A 23118-nucleotide genomic window follows, 5' to 3' on the forward strand; every position below is an offset into this window, starting at 1 on the left:
ATTTTAGGAATATCTCTTGAGCAGTGGTATAAAAGATGGATTTGAACAAGAGAAAATTCAGTTAATGGACAATGGTAAGGGATTCATCATTGTGAGTACTTCCTTAATGTAGATTGCCTGTAGGATAAAACACAGATGACTCTGTTTGGCTTTTAAAGCTGCATCCAGCTTTTGCCCCAACATGTATTTCTAGCTTCATTGGCCACTACTACCTTTCCCACACTCTGTCCTAGCATAACTGACTTTTTGTCTGTCCTCACACATGGTACTTCATTTCCTGCCTTTCTGTCTTTGCACTGACCATCCCACATTTTTAGAATATACTCTCTACTTACACTACCTAATAGAGTTGTTCTCTTTCTTTATGATGCTAGTTAGACACCATTTTCTATGTGAATCCTAACCTGATCTATCTAGTTGCTAGTGTTATCCTTCTGAAACTACCTTAATTTTTGGTTTTCTTGAATGTATTTTTTATTGTATTCATATTTTATTTAGTCTCTATACATGTTTACATATACATTTATTATCTCTGTCAGACTGTATTCTCTTTGTGAATAAGAATTTTTTCCTTCTTACTATTTCTTTCTCCAGGACCTGGTATATAGTAAATATTTAATAAATAGTTGCTGATTAATTTTTTTCAAAACATTTTGTTTCATATTTAAATATATCCATATATTTATACTATAATTATCTCTAAGGTCCTAGTCAGGAGAGATGGTATGTTTTCTTTCCTCTTCTCTTTGAATTCCATTTATCCTCCCTCTCCCCATCAAATGAGCACCAGTAAATATCATCATTTAGCAAGTATAACAATTAATGGAGCATCTCCTACTTTATCATATAATAGTTAAGTATCATAACTTCTATGCAACATAACCTGCTAATAGCAACTTCATATATGATAATACTATCTTAATAGGAAACAGTGACTGACTTGGGACATTGATTTTTTGTTGACATTTCATTTTATCCTAATATCCTTCTGCCTATTCCATTTTTCACTTATTTAAAGAAGGCTTGGATGGAGGATAATTTAAAATTTATATTTGATTGTGCTTTATATCCATATTACTTACAAATTGCTTATTTGACTCACCTGAAAAAGAGAAATTGGCTATTATATTCACAGACATAGAATGTTCTTTCAATTGTGTGAACAGCTGCTTATCTGTAAAACACAATATAAATGGAGAGGCTATTATTTTGAAATAGTACAAGTGATACTAAAATGAGCCTAAAAACATAGATTTTCCACAAACAATCTAGACACTATTTATTTTTTTTTACTTTTACAGGCAAAGAAATAATCACCAGGAGGTTTACAGCTGACCTGTTATAAGTCCCTTGAAAGGGACATTGCTAGGAGTAGCATTGGTCATCCGCATAAATCCAGGACATCACCAATGTCTTTGAAAAGTTACTTCACAATTCATTTATATCTGTCCCTTTTTTTGCATTTATTTTTTCTATCATTATGTAAGCTTTAGCCTTCATTCCTCTATATATGCTTCAACATTTGATTTTGTTGAGGGCACTTTCTTAAAGTTTTTGCTTTGAATTTGCCTAGAATTTCACCAATCATCTCCATTCGCCCTATGGTTCCTATTCTCTAGCAACTTGTATTCTAAGACAGACTTAACATATACAATGTATATGTAGTATACATTGAAATAATGCATGGAAACATATACCTGGCCTTGCAAATTTTTTTTTTTTTAAAAACTGATTGAAATAGAAATAATACGAAAGGGGACCATTCTGATTGGCATTTTTAGGCTTCAGATATTGTATGAATAGAAACATGATTTCCTTTCTACCCTATAAGACTTAAACTTTAATATTAAATTCATCCTAGAATGTTCAGGATCTAAGGGAATTAATTAGTTCATATTGCCTAAGCTCATTTGAGACTGATTATTCTAATAATGCTAATGCAGTTCATAATGCTGATATTTGTTTCTGCTCTATAGGGTTCTCTCTCTTTTTTTTTTTTTTTTGGTACCTGGGAAACCAAATTAGTTATCAGAAGCTTACCTGGTAAGTTTGGATGGACAGCTGAAGGACTTATATGATCTTAAGAAATATGTCCTCTAGGTTGTAGTGTAGATTCTGCACCATACTTTCTATAGAATAATATCCATATCAGTTAAATAGGAATGTTTCTGTGCCTTGTCCGGTACTGGTAAGCAATGTCAAGACTTGTCTCTGATGGTAGAAATAACTACTTGTTAGAAATATTCTGTTAAGTACAGCAGTATCTTTTATTCTCTCTATATTTTTTGAACATGAAAATGTGTTTTACTATAGAAGGTTATCTGTGAAAGCCTTTCCCTCTTCTTTTTTTTTTTTTAAATCAGGTATTTTTATCAGGTTTATCAAGTTCCTTTCTTATAAAATGAAAAAGTGATCATTTTGGTCATTAGTTGCCTATGTGTTCTTATTAGTTGCCATTTTTTACATGCAGTCCATAATTATTTCTGGTAACTTGTCTTTCAGTCTTTTATACACATGTAATTATATCTCAAATATGTGATATTTAATACATGATTATTAATATTTTTGCCTTTGTTTCCAAATATATTCCTCTTATCTTCTGGTCCTAAAGAGTTATTTCTTGTAATAGAGAATTTAAAAAAGATGTGACAAAAGATAGTTAATACATCAAATTAATTTATGATATGTGAAAACTTCTCTTGCTTTGTAAAAAAGGTAGACAGATATATCTTCTCTTCTCCTCTTTAAGGCCAGTTTTTGCTAATATAGTTTTAAATCATTAGATTCTTTTTTTTGTCATATTTGTTTTCTTGTTTATAATTTACTTTCTTTTGTATTGGTTCATATAAGTCTTTCCAACTTTCCTATTCAAATTTGTTTTATGATTTGACTTACATTATTTTGGCCATTATTTTTGCTGTGCAAGCCACAAATTATACTCTCATGATTATCATTTCTCTTTTGAACCACTCAAAAACAGCATGTTGTCATTTAATGTTTTCCTCATATTTCTCAGGGTCCTCTGTCTCATCAAGCATTGGATTATTCTCCTTTGTTTTCCAGTTTTATATAGATGCCTAAGCTCATTTACTAGATAGAGAGGTCATACTTCCTTTCATTGTTATATTTTCCTTGTTGACTTATCTTCCTTATCATTTTCATCAACAAGTCTTGATATTTGTGAATGTTCTTGTAAACTCTTAAAAGATGTGCTTGAATCAGACAACCGAGCACTTAAAGCTAATTACCTATTGATCAATGATTCTTTTAGCATATGTTTTGTACTGGCTCAATGTTTGGTGTATACAGAACCTTGTAGGTAAGGATTAAGGGGTGGGGTGAGAGAGGTGAGAGAACTTCACTTTGCAGCAGGACCAGGAGAAGAGAGATTGGTGGTGAGTTTGTGGCAGTTTGTCTGTCTCCTTCATTTCTCTCCCTAAAGATCAAGGATTTTTACTTATCCTGATTCCATTTGCTCTTGAGGCCTCCAAAGAGCTAGTCCGGACTTTACATGTTCTGACCCCAATGAGCAAATGCAGTGCTGTACACCAAATCTCTTAAAACTGCCCAATCCTTTTCTACTCTGTTCCTTGTCAATTATTTGTTAGCTCAACTTACTCTCTAAATTAGCAACAAATTGTTCCCTCTCAGAGAAGCACTCTAATCTGTTGATGTTAGTTCTTCTGATAGTCTTTTTGTCTTTGGGTTGCCACTTTTGTTGAATGCAAATATTCAACTTGGAGAGGAAAAGTCTATGATCAGCCCAGCACTCTACACCACACATTGCCTTTGTCACTCTCACATCCTGTCTGCCTCTTCTTACAGTTAAGTAGTCTATTAAATGTCAGTGTTTACTTTAACAATACATCCATGAAGTTTTATTACCTGTAGGTAAAAGGAAAGCAATCCTGGTGATGAGAAGGTCATAAGATGCACAAGTCTTTAGTAGTAAATTACTGTTGCTGTTGCTGTTGCCAAATCCATTCCTCCCAAGAACTCCCTGCCATGTTTGCTAATCTTAAAGCTACTCTAGCATTAGTCACCCAGAATTATAATTTGTACTCTTTTAGCACATTGGTGATAAGGACAAAGATCTTCATAAAATTTTTCTTTGATCTCATCAGTGTTTGTCATGGTGGTAATATGATATTTTCCTGCAAATGGAAATCACATTGTTGTGAGTCTGTTGTTCACTCCTTTTGGTATAGACATACAAGCTTGTTTAATAGATTCGTTTTGATTGCCAAACCCTACAGCACCTTCATGGCACTCCCTTTCACTGTAGCCTCAACATAAAAATGTGTATTTAGCTCCAACTTCAGTAAGCTAGCCTTCATTTGCCAGCCTTGTTTCACTCAGAGCAGCCCTATTGGGATGCAATACCTGTTGAATTCTCTTACAACAGGTCCTCCTCATCTTCCAGGTCTGGTACTGTATTATCTATCAGTGTGCACACATTTCATGTACTGATATTAGGCTTGCCAAAAAGCCTATTTTATAGAAAACTTACACTCAAGTGCTCATTTGGTGGTCTGAAAAAGCAGTACAAATACTTTCTCAAGGTCTCTCTTAAGAATTTTAGAATTCATGGCACTACATGAGAGACAGTGGCACAGATTGCTCAGCATGGTATGCCCTCATCAGGGAAGTTGTGGTGTACTAAAAAAAACAAAAGATGTGCAAAGTTAGAGAATCTACTCCAAATGTTCATATGGACTATTTGTGCTTGACTATGTGGCAGAGCATTGCAATCTTATAATTGGTCTGATCAGCCACAATCAGACACACTGTAACTTGACTTTAGCAAAGTCTTGTCATTTTGATCCTCTTCGAGATCAAAGTACAACCATTTATGTTGTTTATTTGACTCCACTTAAGTTTGTACTAATTCATCTAAGTCTTACCATACTTCTCTCTATTTATCATATCCATCCTTTCTTATAGCATAGTGGTATTCCATTGTATTCATGTATCACAATTTGTTAGCCATTCTCTCATCATTGGACATCTAAATTGTTCATGGTTCTTTGCTACCAGAAAAAGTACTGTTTTAAAAAATGTGGAATATTTAGAATCTTTATCTGTGACTTGAGACACCTATGAAAACATCAATTTTTAGCCACTTGATTTGCATAATTATAAATTGCTTTCTAGAAAAGTTGTATTAATTTACAATACAACATCTTAGTGTACCTATCTTCCTAAAAGCTTTGTCAAACAGTCCATGTTCCTATATTTCATTTTTAGTATTTTGCTAGTTATGAGGTGAAATCTTGTTTCTATTAATTTCCATCTTTCTGATTATTACTGATTTAGAGCAGTCTCTCATATTGTTAATAGTTTGAGAACTCTGCTTTGGAAAACTGTTTTTTTTGTTGTTGTTGTTGTTGTTGTTTTGTTTTGTTTTGTTTTGTTTTGTTTTTTTGGTTTCCTTTGGTCACTGATGTGCTGGAAAGACCTATCTGAGAAATTTAATGTAACTTTTTTTTTTTTCTGATTTGACTTCTTCCTTCCCCCCAATCCTTAAAAAAAAATCCTTTTCAAATTTTGTGTTGTCATAATTATTTTATTTCATATTGTTAAAACTAACTCTTGCATAAGAATTTGTTTTTTATCTAAAGCTATCTTTATTCATATGATCTATTTGTCTTTTACAAAAAGTTTACTCTTTAATATTCAAGTTATGTATCACTTTTGAGTCTATTAAGCTGTAACATATTGGTGTAAGCCTAATTTTTGATAGGCTACATTCCAGTTATCTATCAGGAAATTATTTTCTAAATAATTTATTTTTTGTGTTTATAGTCCATTTGGTTTTAGAGTTCCATCACTTCTGATTCTCTCCTGTCTAGACTTTTCAGTTTTTCACCAACACCAGAAGTTTTTGATAATAGCAGCTTCATAATATTGTTTGAGGTCTAGAAACGCTATTCCCTCTTAATTCTTACCTTTAAAACTTTTTCCCTTTCATATTTTATATCTTTTGTTCCTCCGAATGATTTATTTTTGCCATGTTAGAGTATTTTCTAAAATAATCTTCCGCTAATTTAAACTGTTAAGTTAATTTTGCTAATGTTCTTGATTTTATTACATAGGCACGTGCCCTGCATATTCCTATAGCTATTCAAATTCTTTCTTTTTTTCTCTATAATGTGGTTTTTATTCAATTGAAGAAACACTTTTTTCTACAGCTGCACTTGTGGAACAACAGGATTTTTCTAGACTTTTTTTCCCTTTTTAACTTTATTATAAGTGAAATTGAAACTAAAAATATAACAAGAAGGGAATTTAAATTCACAAAAACATCACATTTGATTATAGATAAGTTAGTTCCTTTTATTACAAAAGAAACATGGGAAGAACTTTTGTTGATGAAGTGATTTCTTCTTGTTAGACTGACATTGGAGAAAATGGAGTTTTTTTTTTTTTTTTTTTTTTAAGGATGGGGATGAAGCTTATTTTTAATATACCTAGCCCCAATCTTTATTTCTTTAAGGAGAATTTTGTGATTGAATCTCTAGAAATATTGAGTGTGCTTTGTTAAATTGACTACAAAACCTTCTACACATTTTATAGTATTTTAATGGTATCATTTCTGTTGTCATCTCTTAGATTTGTTGTTATTCTGAAATGCTACAGTTTTTGTTGGATGTATTTGTAAGCTATTAATTTTTTCAATTGGTTTTTCAGTCGGTATTCTCTGGGATTTTTAAAGTAAATTTTCATGTTATCAACAAATAAATATAGTTTTGTCATCTCTTTGCCTACATTTAATTTCTTTTCCTTGTCTTACTGCTTTTGCTTGCATTTTTTGAACTATAAGTAATCATAGGAAGGATATACATCCTTGTTTTACTCCTGAATTTATTGGAAAAACTTAAGACTGTTTCTTTATAATATGTGATGGTTGCTTTTAATTTTAGTTACAAACATAGCTTATGACATTTTAAAAAAAGATTCCTGTATGCCTATACTTTGTAGATGCTTTTCACAGTTAGAATAAACTTCATTCCTTCTGAATTGGGAAGCATAGTGCAGAGGGTTTATTTAACTGGAATGCCTAAGTTTGAATGCCATGAAATGCCATGGAAAGCCATTTCTTCTGCATTAGAGGAAGTAATAGTTGCATCGTAGCAGATTTTTACAGATCAGATCACAATACAATTATTATGTACAATTTGGTGAAATCACATTTTAAGGTTTACCTGGAGAAACCAGAATGTAACTAAAAGAGGGATTATTGAAATAGTTACAGGTGCCAATAAATGGCAGTCACAACTTGTGTGGCCTCCAGTTCCCTCATTTGTAAATTAGTGAAGTTGACAAGATACCTTCTTCTAAGGTGTCTTCTAGCTCTCAAATTTATTTCTAATGAAAAATTGCATTTGGATTTAATCGGAACAGGGAATGTCCTATTATATTCCTTTCTCTTGGAATTGGGGCTAAAGGAGAAGGCCTACTTATGGTAGTCTCATTTTCTGTGATCTTTATCATTGGAAGAAATATTTGAAGCATTCTAGAAATTGTGATGGGAATTCTATGGGTCACAAATGGGTCTTTTTTTTTTTTTTAAGAGCTAGATAATTTTTTTAATAGTTAAAAATACTTGGAAAAGAATGATGCTGCTTATATCAGATACTTTATTTTAATTTTTTAGTTTTCTGCTTTCTACTTTTGATCTGTCTTGTGATCACTCCTTTGTGAGTAAATAGTTACTTTATTAGGTACTTCATCAGTATCATCCACTTCCTTCTCTTCATCATTCTGACTTATAAGACTGTACTCTTTGTCCTATTCTATTCTATTTGGCCCCCATGATAAGCACTCTGTGTTATATCTTGACAACTTGTCTCATTTGTTGGCAGCAAACTGTCTGCTCATTTAGTAGTACAATGGGCTTTCAAGGTGCTGGAACAGAACCCTGTCTGTAGGCAGTTTTCAAAGTAAACAGTGAGATGGGGGTCTGCTGGATACTAATTATGTTAACACCATGTTTCTAGGTGCCCTGCTACAGACCAGCAAAGAGTCTGCCTCAGGCTTTCTGCTTTAAAAGAGAAATTCTAAAAATAGAATAGGAAACTCCTTGTCATCAGTGGATACTGAAGCTCAGCTTTGCCATAACTGTTCTAGAATTATGATTGTATTGGTAGCAAGGCTCTGTTCATAGTACAGATGGAGTCTAAATTGCTTAATGGGCTTTAATGGCGCCACTTTTGTAATCTCTAGTCCTCCTTTACATTTGATTCTGGCATATAGAAATTGTGTGGCATGAAATGTTCTATATGTTCTTGCTTCAGCTTTTCAGTTTTCTTTTCCCCAGCTCCATCCTCTTCTTCCTGCCCTTTCTCCTCTGCGTTTCTTTGTATTGAGGCTCTAATTCATTCTGAACAGACTATAAAGAAGAAACTTTTTGTAGGTAAACTGGAGATTTAAGTGCTTGGAGAATGACTTTATATCAGTAATACCAGCTATTCTGAAAGTGCTAAACCTGTCAGCTTTGAGAAGATTGTTTAATTATATCATTAGCAAGTCATTTTATATGTCACCATAATTGAAAAGGGGCAGGTGTGTCATTGGCTTTGGGGGTTTATCCATGTACTAGTGATGAGGCATTTGTCTAGAGACAGTCTGAGAGGGAAGTATCTTGTCACAAGTCACAAGACTTAAATCCCTTTTTATCTCCTAGACTTCAAGCACTATGGGAAACTTCTACTTTGATGGCTGTTGGCTGCTTTTCTTGATAGTGCATTTCTGGAATGTTTGTCAAGATTAGGCTTCTTTACGGATTTGATGTATTGTAACTAAGAGTTCTCTGAAAGCTTGAGTAGCTTTATTTAGCTTATGTTATTTAATGTCATAATAAATTCTAATCCTCCTATATATTTGTATGGAGTGTTAGAGCCCATTCAAAGACATACATCCTTAATTCCACTTTTACCTCTTAAAGAGGTTTTTTTTTTGGTTGTTATTGTTTTTTGTCTTTTTCTCCACTGTTACAGTTTAATTTGTTTTTCCTGGAAGCTATCATCTTTACCTAATCTTGTTTCCTTTTATTCTGTGTGACAATATGATTTCAAAATATATTCTTTTTAGAAAATGTTTCTTAAGACTTCAAATTTTATGTTCCATCAAGGTGTTATATAGGTATACAGGAAAAATTCAGACACTCTTTTATAAACACTATTTCTGGTTTTGAGACTTATGAGAAAAATAGTTGATTTTTAAAGGGAGGCATTTTTGTTAAGTTGTCAACTTTAGGCTATTATCAAAATAAAAGCAGAAAGTACTTAATAATATTTATTCTATAATTATTAACTCCACAACTCCCATTAGAAATTCAAGGCTACCAGGTAGTTGCCATTAAAGTTTTGGCCAGCTTTTCCTGCCCAGCTGCTCAGTTTCCCTTCTCAGAGAACCTTTAAATGAATGCCTTAAATAATGGGTAGATTATTTTAAGCATTCACTTAATTTAATCAAATTATTTCCCATATTTAGATCATGAAAAATAACAAATAATTTGCACAGTGGAAAAAACCTTCAGATCTGCAATAAATTTTGAAATATTCAACTGAACTTTTTTATCCTTCACCTTTTTCACTTGATATTTCATAGTAATGAAAACTAGCAATAATGAAGTTACTTTTTCTTATGCAAAATAAAGCACCTTTTGATTTCTGTCCAGTCGATGTTTATAAAAGACATTCTTTTCATGAAAATATACTTGGAACTTACAATAGACTTATCTACTAAGAGGAATCTGGTTAGAACTTCTTTTGTGAATTTTAGCTTTCTCTACAGAGCAATTCCAAATATTATATGGAAGTAGGAAACATGGAAAGTTATATTGTCTAAATATCACTGAAGCATCATGCCTATGATGGTCTTTTGCATGATTAATTTCAATTTCTCTGTATTGGTTATATCAAATTTTGTCCTTTAATTACCTTTCTTTTCCCTGAGAAGTACTTGTGTTTCATTTGAATCGACCTACATAGTGATGTTATCAGCTTCTTTCTCTCCTCTTATCTTTTTTTCTAGGTGCAAGACATCTGTTTCAGCCATGACTGTCGCTGGGTCGTCGTCAGCACGCTCCGTGGAACCTCTCATGTTTTTCCCATCAACCCTTATGGTGGCCAGCCCTGTGTCCGTACACACATGTCACCCCGAGTTGTGAACCGCATGAGCCGCTTCCAGAAAAGTGCTGGCCTGGAAGAGATTGAGCAGGAACTCACATCTAAGCAAGGAGGCCGTTGTAGCCCTGTTCCAGGCCTGTCAAGCAGTCCATCTGGCTCACCTCTTCATGGTAAACATATTTCCTCTTCTTCTTATGCTCCTTCTTCTTGTTCCCAATTCTGACCTTACCATGGTTTTAAAAACAAACAAACTACTTCTCCATTTTAAATTCAAATACTGGGCTTTTGTGGGGTGAATCAAAAATATAATCTTTCAGTCATTTAAACTGTAACTAATGAATTGTTGATCTGTTGCACATTTTTTAAAACTCTTAAATGTTTTTAAAACAGGAAATTTTCATCATTTTGGATAAAAAGATTTAATTTCCTCATAGTTTTTGCCATTTCCTAGTCTTGTTGCTCTTTACTGAGGTCCAACTAGAGTGCTTTTTTTAGTCTTCTATTAAGCCAAGAAAGATACTTTTCTTTATATATATATATATATATATATATATATATATATATATATATATATATATATATATATATATACACACATATATATATATATATATATAATAAAAGCATTTTATTTTTCAAAATATATGCAATGATAGTTGTCAACATTCACCCTTGTAAAAACTTGTGTTCCAAATTTTTCTCCCTTTCTCCCTCCCTTCCCCTTCCCCTAGATGACAAGTAATCCAATGTAGGTTAAGCATGTGCAATTCTACTGAACATATTTCCATATTTATTATGCTGAATAAAAAAAAATCAGATCAAAATGGAAAAAAATGAGAAAGAAAAAAACAAGCAACAACAACAACAAAAAGATGAAAATCACTTCTGAAAAGGTCAGGGTTTATAACAAGATATACTTGTTAGACATCTAATAGGAAATAAAAAGATTCAAGAATTTTCATCATAAACATTAATGTATATTTAGATTCTTTTCCGTTTAAATTGCAAATAACTATATTGGATTTTTTCCCTTCTAAAACAAACTTAAACCAACTAAACACAGTAGAATCAAATAATTACAATAGGAAAATACTGAAGATACTATAGGTCTTCTTGTTCAACTTATATTTTACAGATGAAGAAACTGAGGCCCAGAAAAGTTTTTGACTTATCTAAGATTACTTAGGGAATCAATGACAAGTCCTTTAAATGCAAATCCTGAGCACTTTTTTCTCTTCTTTCTCTTTAAAAATACAATACTAATTTTAAGATAGTGTTAACCCATCAAAGTCAGATAGTTTCCCACTCAGATTTTATTCTGTTTTATAGGGTTGTCTTGGAAAATACAAATGAAAAGTATTTCAGAGAGCCTTATGGACACTGGATGGTGTCATGATTTGGAGTAACATAGAGTCACCTTTCCACTGGCCAGTTCAGGCTTTAAAAAATAGGAAATATCTCTAGGGGAATAGCAAATAAACAAAAATTCTTCATTATTACTTCTTGACCATATGTCTCAAAATCATATGTACTGCCTTGGAAGCACTAGACATATAATGTACTTAGTATATTCTATGAGTGGACAGTTTAGAGAACTCCCACTGAAGGAAAACCAATGAAACATCTGTTTTGACCCAAAAGGATGACTCAAATACATGAATTAGATGATGGAAATGAAGAGAAACCCTCAAAGGATGAGACTAGGGAAATCACAAGTTATCTTCTAGAGATTTGTGCCACATTTTCATGTTTGCTTTATCTTTTTATTTCTAATTATAAACAAGAATCTAAAGATTAAAGGCCTTTTAACTTAAAATGTGTGTTAATATCTTTTGAAGGATTCCTCCTTTCAGGTTATGAGAGGCAACTGTTGAGGGCTAGATTTGGGGTACCTAAATGAAATTAGGGTTTAGTTGCGGTCTAGTGGCAGGTTTGGGGTATAGGGAATCAAACACAGCTCCTCTGCAACCCCCTTGGATTCAGTGCAAGGATACAGCGGTAAATGAGGTCTAATAGCAGCACGAGTCCCCAATAAAGGCATTTATTGGCCTGAAAGCTAGATTGATAAAAGAGGTTTATTATTGGGTTTGGAAGTAAGGAGATTGGTGAAGGTAGAGATAAGGAGGGCACCGGACAGAGGGTCCAGTGGACAAAGGGTCCTCACATGGCTAGCATGTTTGGGATCTCTGCAAAGAGGGGGTCCCAGCATCACCCTTTTATAATGGGAGATTTAGCTCAAGGGGCTTTTGGGTGTAGCCCCAAAGTTGGCTCAGATCCAGGTGGAGCTGGGACAGGTCTGGATCTTCTATTGGAATTCAAAGGGACCAGGACTTGTGAGTTAAAGGGGAATTACATTAACTGGGGGTGGGGGGTGGGGGAGAGAATTCTAGAAAGGAATTTTTCCCACATCACAACTAGACCAAGCAGTATATAGAATCAGAAAGATCTTAATTCATATTTGGCTTCAGATACTTATTAACTATGAAAATCCAGCCAAATCACTTAACTTCTGCAATTTCCTCAATTGCAAAATGAGGATAATAATAGCATATATCTCCCAGAGGTATTGTGACAATTGCATTGATAACACTTGTCAGTTAATAAACATTTATAAAGTGCCTACTATGTTGTAGGCATTATGCTAAGTGCTGGTAAATAAAAAAGAAAAAGGCAAAAAATAGCCTAACTCTCTAGGAATTCACAGTCTAATGAAGAGGAGATAAGAAACAAACAGATATGTACAAACCAGTAAAAGAATAAAAAAGGAATTAAAAGAGGGAAGGCACAAGAAATAAGAAGGATTGGGAAAGGCTTCTTTTTGGGGGCTTACAGGAAGCCAGTAGGTTGAGATGAGGAAAAAGATTCCAGGCATGAGGGCCAGTTAGAGAAAATGGTCAAAGCTGAGAAATGGGGTGTTTTGTTCATGCAACAACCAGGAACTGGAGGCCCTGGATCAAAGGTTACGTGGGGATAAGTGGGGGACAAGTGAGGTGCAAGAAGACCTGAAAGAAGATGAGGGAGGGAGGAGATTATGAAGTGCTTTCAAATGTCAAGTATTGTTTTATATTTGCTTCTGGAGGCATTGCAGTTTATTGATTGGGGTGGGGGGAGAGGATATTTAACATGATTGGGTTTGCATTTTAGGAAAATCACTTTATTGGCTGAGTGGAATATGGATTGGAGTGGGGAGAGATTTGAGACCAGCATCCCACCAGCATGTTATTGTGGGCTTAACGTGATGAGAGCCTGCACTAGAATAGTGACAGTGTTAGAGAAAAAAGGGAGTTTATTTGAGAGATGCTACAAAGGTGATGTCAATAGGCATTAGCAACAGATTGGATATGGAGAGTGAAAGATAATGAAAGAGTTGAGTGTGACACATAAATTTGGTGTCTGGGGGACTGAGACAAATGACCCTGAAAATAATAGGAAAGTTAGAAGAGGAAGAGGATTGCTGGAAAGAGAGAATGAGTTCTGATTTGGATATGATGAATTTGAGCTGTCTTGAAATTAGTTTGAGGTTGCCAAAGGGTAGTTGGAAATACAAGATTAAAATTCAGCAGAGAGATTAGCGACTAAGAGAAGAGGGGACTGGAGAGTTGAACTGGTTCACTAAGGTGTCAAGTTGGGTGAAAAAGAGTGATTAATTCAGTAGTGACATAGTCTGGGAGATAACTGAGGAGCTTTGAGACATTGCAGGTTTTGTTTGGATGCAGAACAGGGTTTGATAAAAGAAGGCACAGGAAGAGGTGGAAACCAATAGATTATGGTCAGATAGAGATTTTGGAATTCTTGAATATAGAAGCAGTAATTTGTGAACAGTGGCAAAATGCAGGACATGACCTTTTTGTGTGTGTTTGAGCTACCATAAATGAATAGTTCATGGGAAGTAAGTAGATTGAAGGTTTAAGGTGCTTGAGGGAGACTCAATATGTATGTTGAAGACCCTTAATATAAAGTCAGGAAATAGGGAGAAGAAAAAAATTGTGAGCCATGAGCCAGGCTTATTGAGGAAGAAAGATGAATGATCTGGGATTCTGTAGACATCACCTATAAAGACTTTGGGCACTAGAGAAGAAAAGCTTGAACTTCAAAGGATGAAAGTTTACTGAGTGATAGAGGTAGGGGGAAAAACTGGATGTGGCAATGGGGAGCGAGGTATAATCCAATTCCCTTGCCTTGACCAATAAGTTAGATGAGGAGTGAAGGTTCAGCTAGTCCTGGAAAAAGTAGCTAAAGAGGCTGTGTTATCACTGTGGAACCAGGTTTCAGTGATGGCTAGAAGAAGGAAATGGTGGGTGAAGAAATGATTTAGGACAAAAGAAAGTATGGTGCTTATAGAACAAATAAAAAGGCACAGTGAAAGAAGTTTGTGGAATTTAATTAAAACTTTGGTGTTAGAGGTTTGAGGAAGATGGGAAATAAAGAATTAGGTTCTGGGTGATAGAGTATAGAGATGATTTGATGACCTACAGGGATTCAGAATTAATAAGATGTGTAGGATATGACCAAGTATTGATATACATCATTGAGTAGAAGACTTCATTTCTTTTCCCAGAGATGCCTAGAGATTAGGCTACAAATAAGTACAGCATGAAATGGAAAATATATTGTCATAAAGTTGGATGGGAGACCCAATTCACTGATCTTCTTCCCTCCACCAAAGATTGAAGATTGCATTCAAGAGAATGCAATAGGAAATGAAAATATAGTTGGTAATAGAAGTCCCACTTCCTGGCCAACTTTCTTCTTCCCTCAAGGAAGAGATGCAGCAATTGATGAAAGGTCCAAGGTCACTGGGAAGGCTGTTCTTTGCATTGGAGGTTCTCCATACTGATGGACCCAAGAGGTGGAAGTTGACTTGTGCTGGTGCTGATTGGAATTGCTCCCTTGGTCTACAGCTGCCTTCCTTCAGGGGACATGCATAGCAGAATATGGGTGAGAGGGTTGGATTCAAAGGAAGGATTCAAAGCACGGTGTCCTAGCACAGAGTAGACACTTAAAAAATGCTTATTTCCTTCCTTTTTTTTCTTCTTTATGAAGTTTTGGGAATGTCTGGATAAGACTTGGGAGCCCGAACTGCTAAGCAACTTGAAAAAGGTTTTATTTAAACAAAATCCAATTGGAATTAGAAGAGCCATAGGGTTTGGGGTGATCCATTTATATTTTCCTTTTACTTGACTTTGTTTGAAATAGCAACTGAATTTTTTTTTTCAGATGGCTTTGTGGTATTTCCCATGATGCTTGAGTACTCTTCTTGATGCAAACTTTTTTTCTCTTTAAGTGTAGAATAATTTTGTTCAACCAAAATTTTACTAGGACTTTTAATCACAGAGATTGAGTATGCATAGATCAACAGGAAAAACCACAGAAGTTATAGGCCTGAGAAGGATTGGTTTCTTATATGCTTGTGAAGAATTTCTATGGAAGGCTGCAACAGCCCCTTTGGTCAATACTAATACATAGGTAGTTTCTTTTTCATTGCCATTCCAATGTATTTTCTATAAATGTAAGCCCTGCCCAGAAAATGGGGCTTGGGATTATTTTGCCAATATAATTCACCAAATGGAGATTATAGTCACAATATGAGTTCTGGCCCTGAACCTTTCCAGTTTTGTGTCTCTCCTTCCTTCTCTTTTTCTGTGTCTCAGGTCTCAGAATCTGAGTCATCCAGTTTCTGAATTCTATAATCAACAGATATCTGGTACAGCTGGGATGTCAGTCTGTCTTCACACTCTAAAGAGATCCCAGCCAGCATAATGAATAGGAAGGTCTGTCGGTAGATAGGAACTGGGAAAGACAAACTTACGGGATTTCTCTGTGAGCTTTTGACATTAAGAAATATGTTTTGTCGGACTGCATGAAGAAGACCTACAGTATTGCTGTGTTCCGGCATAACAGTCCAAACACTGTAATTTGGAAGAGGCCCCTTTTTAAAATAAAAAAGAATTCAGGAAAGCTTTATCTGCTCACGTTTACTCAAGACCCTTCAGTACTTCAAAAGTCACGCCATTACCCCTTGTGTTTCTTCCTTTCTGTTCTTTTTTAAGGCACAAACATTACAGTGCTGATCATTTTTCTTTAGTATCATGTCAAAACAAAATTGGCGTGCTTGTAAGTTCATTCCAGAAACAATGTATTTACAGATTACACTATCCTGGCATCAGCTTGTTTACTCACACAATGTAAACCTTTGATCAGGGTAGGATTCATCTCAAAAATGAATCACTCTTTGGCTTCTCTGTTGTTTGTGATCCTTTTAGCGAAGTGAGGTAAAGGAAATCGTTATACTTTATGCCCTCCAAAGCCAGTACAGATTGGGTTCTGATTATTTTCTCTTTGAATATCTGCATCATGGTTTAGAATTGTCTAGGAATCTTTTTGGTGAAATGAGGCAACTTAATAGCTTTTACTTTTTTTCCTCTAGAACTGACTTAGAAACTTCCATTTTTTAAAAAACACAATACAATGAAGGTTACATTTGTCTATTTTACATTTTGTGCATTTCTATTTATTCAAAAACAATTTTAGTTATTAGAGGCATTCTTCCAGCTGTATTATTTCTTTTTCAAATTAGCTTCTGGATACCCCTAGTTTTTAGCGCCATTTCCCTCTCAAAATAATCATTAATATATTTAACTGTTTACATGTTGTATTCCACACCTTAGAATATGAACTCCCTGTATGCAAGGACTCTTTTAATTTGAAGTTTTGTATCCACAGTGCCTAAAACAGTATGTTACATACGGTCAATATTTGTTTATTCCAGATTTAACAAAAATTCATCTCACAGCTCCCGCCTTTCTTTTCTCCCTTCCTCCTCCTTCCCACTCCCAATCGCATATTGTGAGAGTAGTATTATATTTCTTGTCTTATGTGGGGAACAATGTTGTTGATCCCAAGGAAGAGCAATGCTTCACAATCTTACTGAAGGTATTTGGTATTTTATGTTTCAGTTGACTTAGCAATGAGACTCTTAGATTCTGAAACCAAGGCTTTGCAGTACTTATCTCATTTGTTACAAAAGTATTTTGGGCTTTGAGCCTTCCATGTTTGGAACGTCATTGTTCCTTCCAGTATATGTATTAGGTTACTTTTACCCCTCAGGACCTCAGTGGTTAGCCTACATATTGCATTGCATGGTCACAGACAATGTTATTCCATAGTGCTTATGAGGCAAACCATATCTCACATATTAAATAAAAAATAAAAAGCAATCACACATTTCAACCTGATGTAGTTTATTTATTTAAAAGTCAGTAATAATGTGCTGCTTCTCAAACTCATCTTTCCGTATCAATTTTAATTATGGATTGAAGTTTACTTTTGATAATTTTTTCCCCAAATAATCAATCATGTTCAGAGTTATCTCTGCTTTAATTTTTTTTTTGCCTCAGATGACATAATATATAAATTCAAAATGGAAAAAATTTTCTTCCTTCAGGATTTTTTAGTACTTGGGCTGTACTAGTCAGATGAACCTAAAGTTTTAGATAAATTTCGGTCACACACATATACCTCTTTATTTTTTCTCTTGGAAGACTGTTCTAGCTTTTCTAATGGTTTTTATCATTATACACATACTTTTTCCTTTCCTATGTTCCTATAACATTACAACAGACTTTACTAATCACCCAGATCATGCGAGCTTTACATATTTTCATGTCACTTTCCACAGTTTCCCAGTGCTTCACTTTTTCTTACCAGATGATTTCTTATGGGAAAGCTGGGTTGAAAAGAGTGACATCATCACATCTTTCTGAAAAACAGATGTGTTTCCTTTAAGTAACACTTACTTATGAAATCACCTATTTAGAGAAATACAAACAAAATTAGTTACAAAAAAAATTAGGTATAGGAAATCTTTAAGAGCAACAGAAAATAAATTCTTTTCTAAATTTTACTGTAGAAGACAGATTACAAAAATTAATCACAAACAAAATATTTTGGCCTTTTCTTCATTTTAATATTATTTGGGAGGCAGGTAGCAGAATTTTTATTTTTGTATATTCACCAATATTTGTTATTCTAGGGGATGCTGTTATCAGTTAGCACTGACCTGCAACTGTTCTTGGTTATGGTTTTTAGTGCCCATCAGATATTTCTTTCTTCTTTTATGTCTTTATATCCTCTGAGATTTCAGCATCTAAAATGCTTTCTTTTGCTGCTCATAAGGCTTTCTCCCCCCTTTTTTCTTGTTTGCATTTTAATTTTTAACATGAGTCTCCTCTAGAGGGCGGTATTTTCTCACTTTCCTGCATGTACACTCATCCTGAAATGTGGCAATGGCTGTTTCTGGAGCATCAGATCATTTAGCATTTCAGATTCCCTTCAATAAGGATTTTTTGTGTCATTGGACAGATTCATATTTTGAAGAAAAAGACACACCCAACACTTTAGTGCAAGTAGCCTTGAGATAGGGGATTTTTTGCATAAAACAATCAGTCTTAGGGAATAATCTTCTTATGCAGAAGTAAATTACTTTGTAGGAGCACTTTAGGACAGCTACCTTTGGGAGACTTTTCATGGTAAGCTCGTTGAACAGAGCTTTTGGATTTGAGTTTTTGTGTCTTAAATTTATTTCTTGAAATCCCCAGTTCTTGAGTTAAAGAATTGTACCCTTAAAACTCATCAAGTCAATGTCCTGGTTTCCCAAATGAATGCTGTTAAGATTGTGCTAAATGATTCAATTATAAGTAACTTTCTGGTCATATCACTTGAATGGAAAGTGATGTAGTTATTTTCTAAAAGATTTCTTAGCTTGTTGGTTTGCATACATATACATATAAATAAACAAACAAATAGATAAATCTGAAGCCTAATGGTTGCATTTTATTTGGGACCCAAAGCTGGTTTAAGCAGGAGCATGAATATACATTTACATGTATAAAATCAACACTTTTTAAAATATATATTAAGTGTCTACTATGTGCTGAGCATATTATTACGCTCTGGGAATATTAACAATAGCTACTAAGCATTTATATGGGACTTTAAGCTTTTTAATGGCTTTTTCCATATCGCTATTATTTTATAAACTTTACAAATAAGTATTTATTTCAATTCAATTTAGAGAATATTGATTAAATAATTATAGCATGAAAGCACTGAACTATACACTAATGAAGAAGCTAAAAAAATTAGGATGAGATTTGGACCTTTATTTTTGAAACTTGTTTGATAGGGTGCTATGAAACATAAACATGTAATGTAACTATAATATACAGTAATGCATAATAAGCAAATTTAAAAGAATTTTGTGAGAGGCGAAAAGGATGAAAGCTCATCATTGCTTGAAGGGAAGGTATTTCTAATCTGTAACATAATTCTCTAATTATAATTATAATTAATAATGTTATCTAATACAAATAAGACTAGGCCTAAAGGAAATCCAATAGTTGGAATAATATTAAGTCATCTCAGTCTTTTTGTTAGTATTTACTAGATTTGTCATTGGAATTTGTTGAACTCTCTCTTTTTTCCCCCCATATTTTGTGTTCTTTTGATCTAATGTCATAGTGAACAACTAGGATAACATAATATACTTGGTAAAACAGTAGGACTTAAAATGGATTTGAATTGCAATTTGACTTTAAGAAGGTTTCTATGTCGCTCCTAGTTATAAGCTACAAATGTGGAACAGAAAAATCAATCAGTGGAATATAGTGAAGACATTGCAGTGAGATAGCAATTAGGAATTTTTTGGAGCCCAAATTTCCAAATAGGGAAGTCCATGCAGGAGTCTGTGGAGGTTCTAAATGCTTAAATAGTAAATGGGTGAATCTCATGAACCTTGTTTCTTGAAATTATTCAGTGTTCAGTGTTTAATGTATGTGTAACACAGGTAAATATGTACCCTTTTCCTTCCTTTGTGCTTGCCACATCCAGCTACCCTGGAATCTTTCCAGACTTACCCTGTCTCCTATCCTGGGGCATGATTTAGTATGTATGATCACCACCTGCTTTTCTATCCACGTTCTAAGATTGAACCCTACCCTGTTACAAAAGTTGGTTACTTTTTATCCTTAGAATAATTTAATGGCCCTCAAATCAGTTTGTTTTTCCTCATAATTTTTATGGAGTTTATATCCGATGAAAAGTTAGTGTTACAATCATTATAGTTCAGTGTCCCAACGTAGAAAAATTCCTTAGACAAAGATTTGACTTTCTGCCAAACATATATATCTAGTATGCAGTTTTTTTGTACATAGTTGTTGGCTTATTGTTGCCTCCATTAAGTTGTGAGCTTATTGAAGTCAGGGACCATTTTTTTTTTTTTTTTTTTTTTTTTGCCTCTTTTTGTATCTTCTGCTTGTAGCACAGCATCTGGCATATATTAGGCACTTAATGTTTATCAACTGACTGGTCTAATTTAAATAATTTGCTGACAGATCTTAAAGTGTGAAGTTGGAGTTTTTAAGTCTCTTGTGTAGGAGGTATCCCCTCCAACATATTAATTGTGTCAAAAGTGAAAATTAGATGGAAATTAATTTCAAGAGACCAGAGACAAACAGATTCTGGAAGAAACATGGCAATGAAGCAGTTGAGTTAACTGTCAGGCACCAAGTGCTATGTGGGCAGCAAATGAGAACAAAGCCATGTGGATTTTAGCCATACTCGACAGAAGGCCTTCAATAGATGTGGTTCAGATAGGTAAATAGAATGGTGAGATACGATGATGAAGGAATGGCTCCATAGAATGAATTTGGAGCTATGAATGAACAAGATAGTAACAAGACCATTAGCATCAGATAGGCTGAGGATTCAGATGTTTAAAAGAAGACTTCATTGACCAAAGCATTTTTAGAGTCTATCAGGGAAGCTGGACTATGGATAAATTTTCAGTAATACGCTAGGAAAAATGAGCAAGTATTCAAACTCAAATGGTCTCTTTGACTTCTTCTATGCATTTTATCATTTTCCCCCTAAAACTTAAAATGCTGTATATGAACATCACTTGTTTTTATTGTTGGATGCCTTACCTCTTGAATAAATTGTGAGCTCCTTAGGGTCAGAAGATATATATTTCATTTTTTATATGTCTCCACCCTCTTGTACAGTGTCTTGTAATAGTAAATGCTTAATGTTTGTGAATTAAAATTTAAAATTGCAATAGTAGGAGCAACTATTTGGTGCAATGGAAGAAGCAGCACATTGACCTGGAGTAGAAATGAGAAGATTAAAGGAATTTAAGGTTCATTGCAAGGACTGTTAACACTGGATGATAAGTGAGAATAATGCCAACTTGTAGCTGTTAAAGAAGTGAAATGGTAGAATTAGAAGAGTCCATTGTTACTGAGTAGGTGAGAGATAGTGTCTGTATCTTGAGAATGTGATTGCTTCTTTAATTAGAGCACTATGATGTAATATGACAGCCATAATTTTGGAGTGAGTAAATGGTTCAGGTGTTATTTGACCCTGATGAAGGTGTTCTGATTTCTGAATATGACATTATATAGTAGCAGAAGAAGGAGAAGCAGTAGAGCACAGTGATATTCCTTAGATTTAGATTGTCCAGGAAAAATCTACTTATTTAGATGTCCTAGTATTCTTCCTCTTGGTATTCTTACCTTACCCATTTCCAGCACTTAAATGTATTGTCATAATAGGAGTAGGCAGGTTTGTGCTTTTATGAGAATAACATATTCAACTGAGTGTTATTTAACTCTATTCATTTTCACTGTATGTTGGTTTTCTATGATTGATTCTATAATGAACTGATAATCTTTTGCTTTCTTGTTTCTAATATTCTTAGAAGATACCACCCAAATTGACTGTATTTCCTGTGCGGTTATTTTTCCATGGGTCAAAAAATACAAATGTATTTTAAACAAAGATACTGAAATCTTAACCTGGAAATAAAATAAAGGACAACAAAAAGATTTTATCTTGCTTGTTCTGCAAAATGATTGTTTTTTACTCTCTCCACTCACCCCTACCCTCTCTTTTCCCCCAGTGTTTTGTGGGGCTGTTAAAATCAGTGACTCTTTCCCATCTAAAGGAAATGCATCTTTGACACTTCTCATGACCTGAGTCATGGTGCTGACACAAAGCCAGAAAATATCCTTAACAGTCCTGGGTAAAAGCAGGATTTCTGGGGGTGGGAAGAAGAAATACTACTTTGCCATTTCACTTTATAGTTATAGGTTTGAGGTATAAGTCAGTTTTAAAATATTATTTTTTTCTTTCTGAGATTTACCTTTTGCTTTTTTTTTGTCCTCATTTTTTTATGTACATAGTGTTTAAAACTGAGTGAAAATAAGGAAATTGGTAAACTGAGAACACTCTAATCTTTTCAAGTTTTGGCAATTAACTTTGAGTGCAGTTCTATTCTATTAGAATAGAACAATTGTATGATTTCCATACTATTTAGGGTATGTGACACCATACTGCTGTAAACTTAGGTAATCAAAATTGATGTAACTGACGGTTCCTACTTAATTCTCTTGGATAAACAGATTCATTTTTTTTTTCTTTTGATTTTTCTTTGCATTAGTGAGGTATTAACTGCTTTCCTTTGTTCTTTTTACTTCATCTTACTTAGTACTTTTTGTCAGCAATGAAGTGGAATATTCAAGGAAAGAAATCAGTGAAGAGCAGTCATTTATGCTATGGGTAGAGAGTTTCCCTTGTTTTAATGTCTAATGTACAGTTCTAGATAAAGGGTTTGAATTTTGAGAACTTTTAAAGCATGGATTGAAAAACTTTGGTTTTTCAAAATCTTTCTGGATGCTGTATTTGTACTTTATTTAGAGAAACTGAAAATGTTGTGGGTGCTTGTGGATAAAATGATTGAAAGAATCAGAGGTGAGTGCTTTAGTGTATTTTAGACCTTTTTGGCAGCATTCTGGAAAGACTTATTATCTCATTTCCATAATAATGTTTTTAAATGAATAAAATAAACTATATAGAATTTCAAAGGAAACCAATTATATTGAAGTGAGAGTAATACTTTTTTCCCTTCAAGTCTATGTATCCCCTAAAA

General features: G+C 34.0%; 1 protein-coding gene across 6 annotated transcripts in view; it reads left to right on the forward strand.

Annotated features, from left to right (window-relative positions):
* The window catches only part of BCAS3 (BCAS3 microtubule associated cell migration factor), a 787317-nt gene that overhangs the window by 313061 nt on the left and 451138 nt on the right, over positions 1-23118 (forward strand). For all 6 annotated transcript variants that reach the window (XM_051994106.1, XM_051994105.1, XM_051994107.1 and 3 more), the window contains exon 15: positions 10039-10303. In XM_051994106.1, coding sequence (XP_051850066.1) covers positions 10039-10303 — 265 coding nt within the window. The remainder of the gene's footprint in view (positions 1-10038; positions 10304-23118) is intronic.

The sequence above is a fragment of the Antechinus flavipes genome, chromosome 4 (genome assembly GCF_016432865.1).
Source record: "Antechinus flavipes isolate AdamAnt ecotype Samford, QLD, Australia chromosome 4, AdamAnt_v2, whole genome shotgun sequence".
NCBI classification, from domain to species: Eukaryota; Metazoa; Chordata; class Mammalia; order Dasyuromorphia; family Dasyuridae; genus Antechinus; species Antechinus flavipes.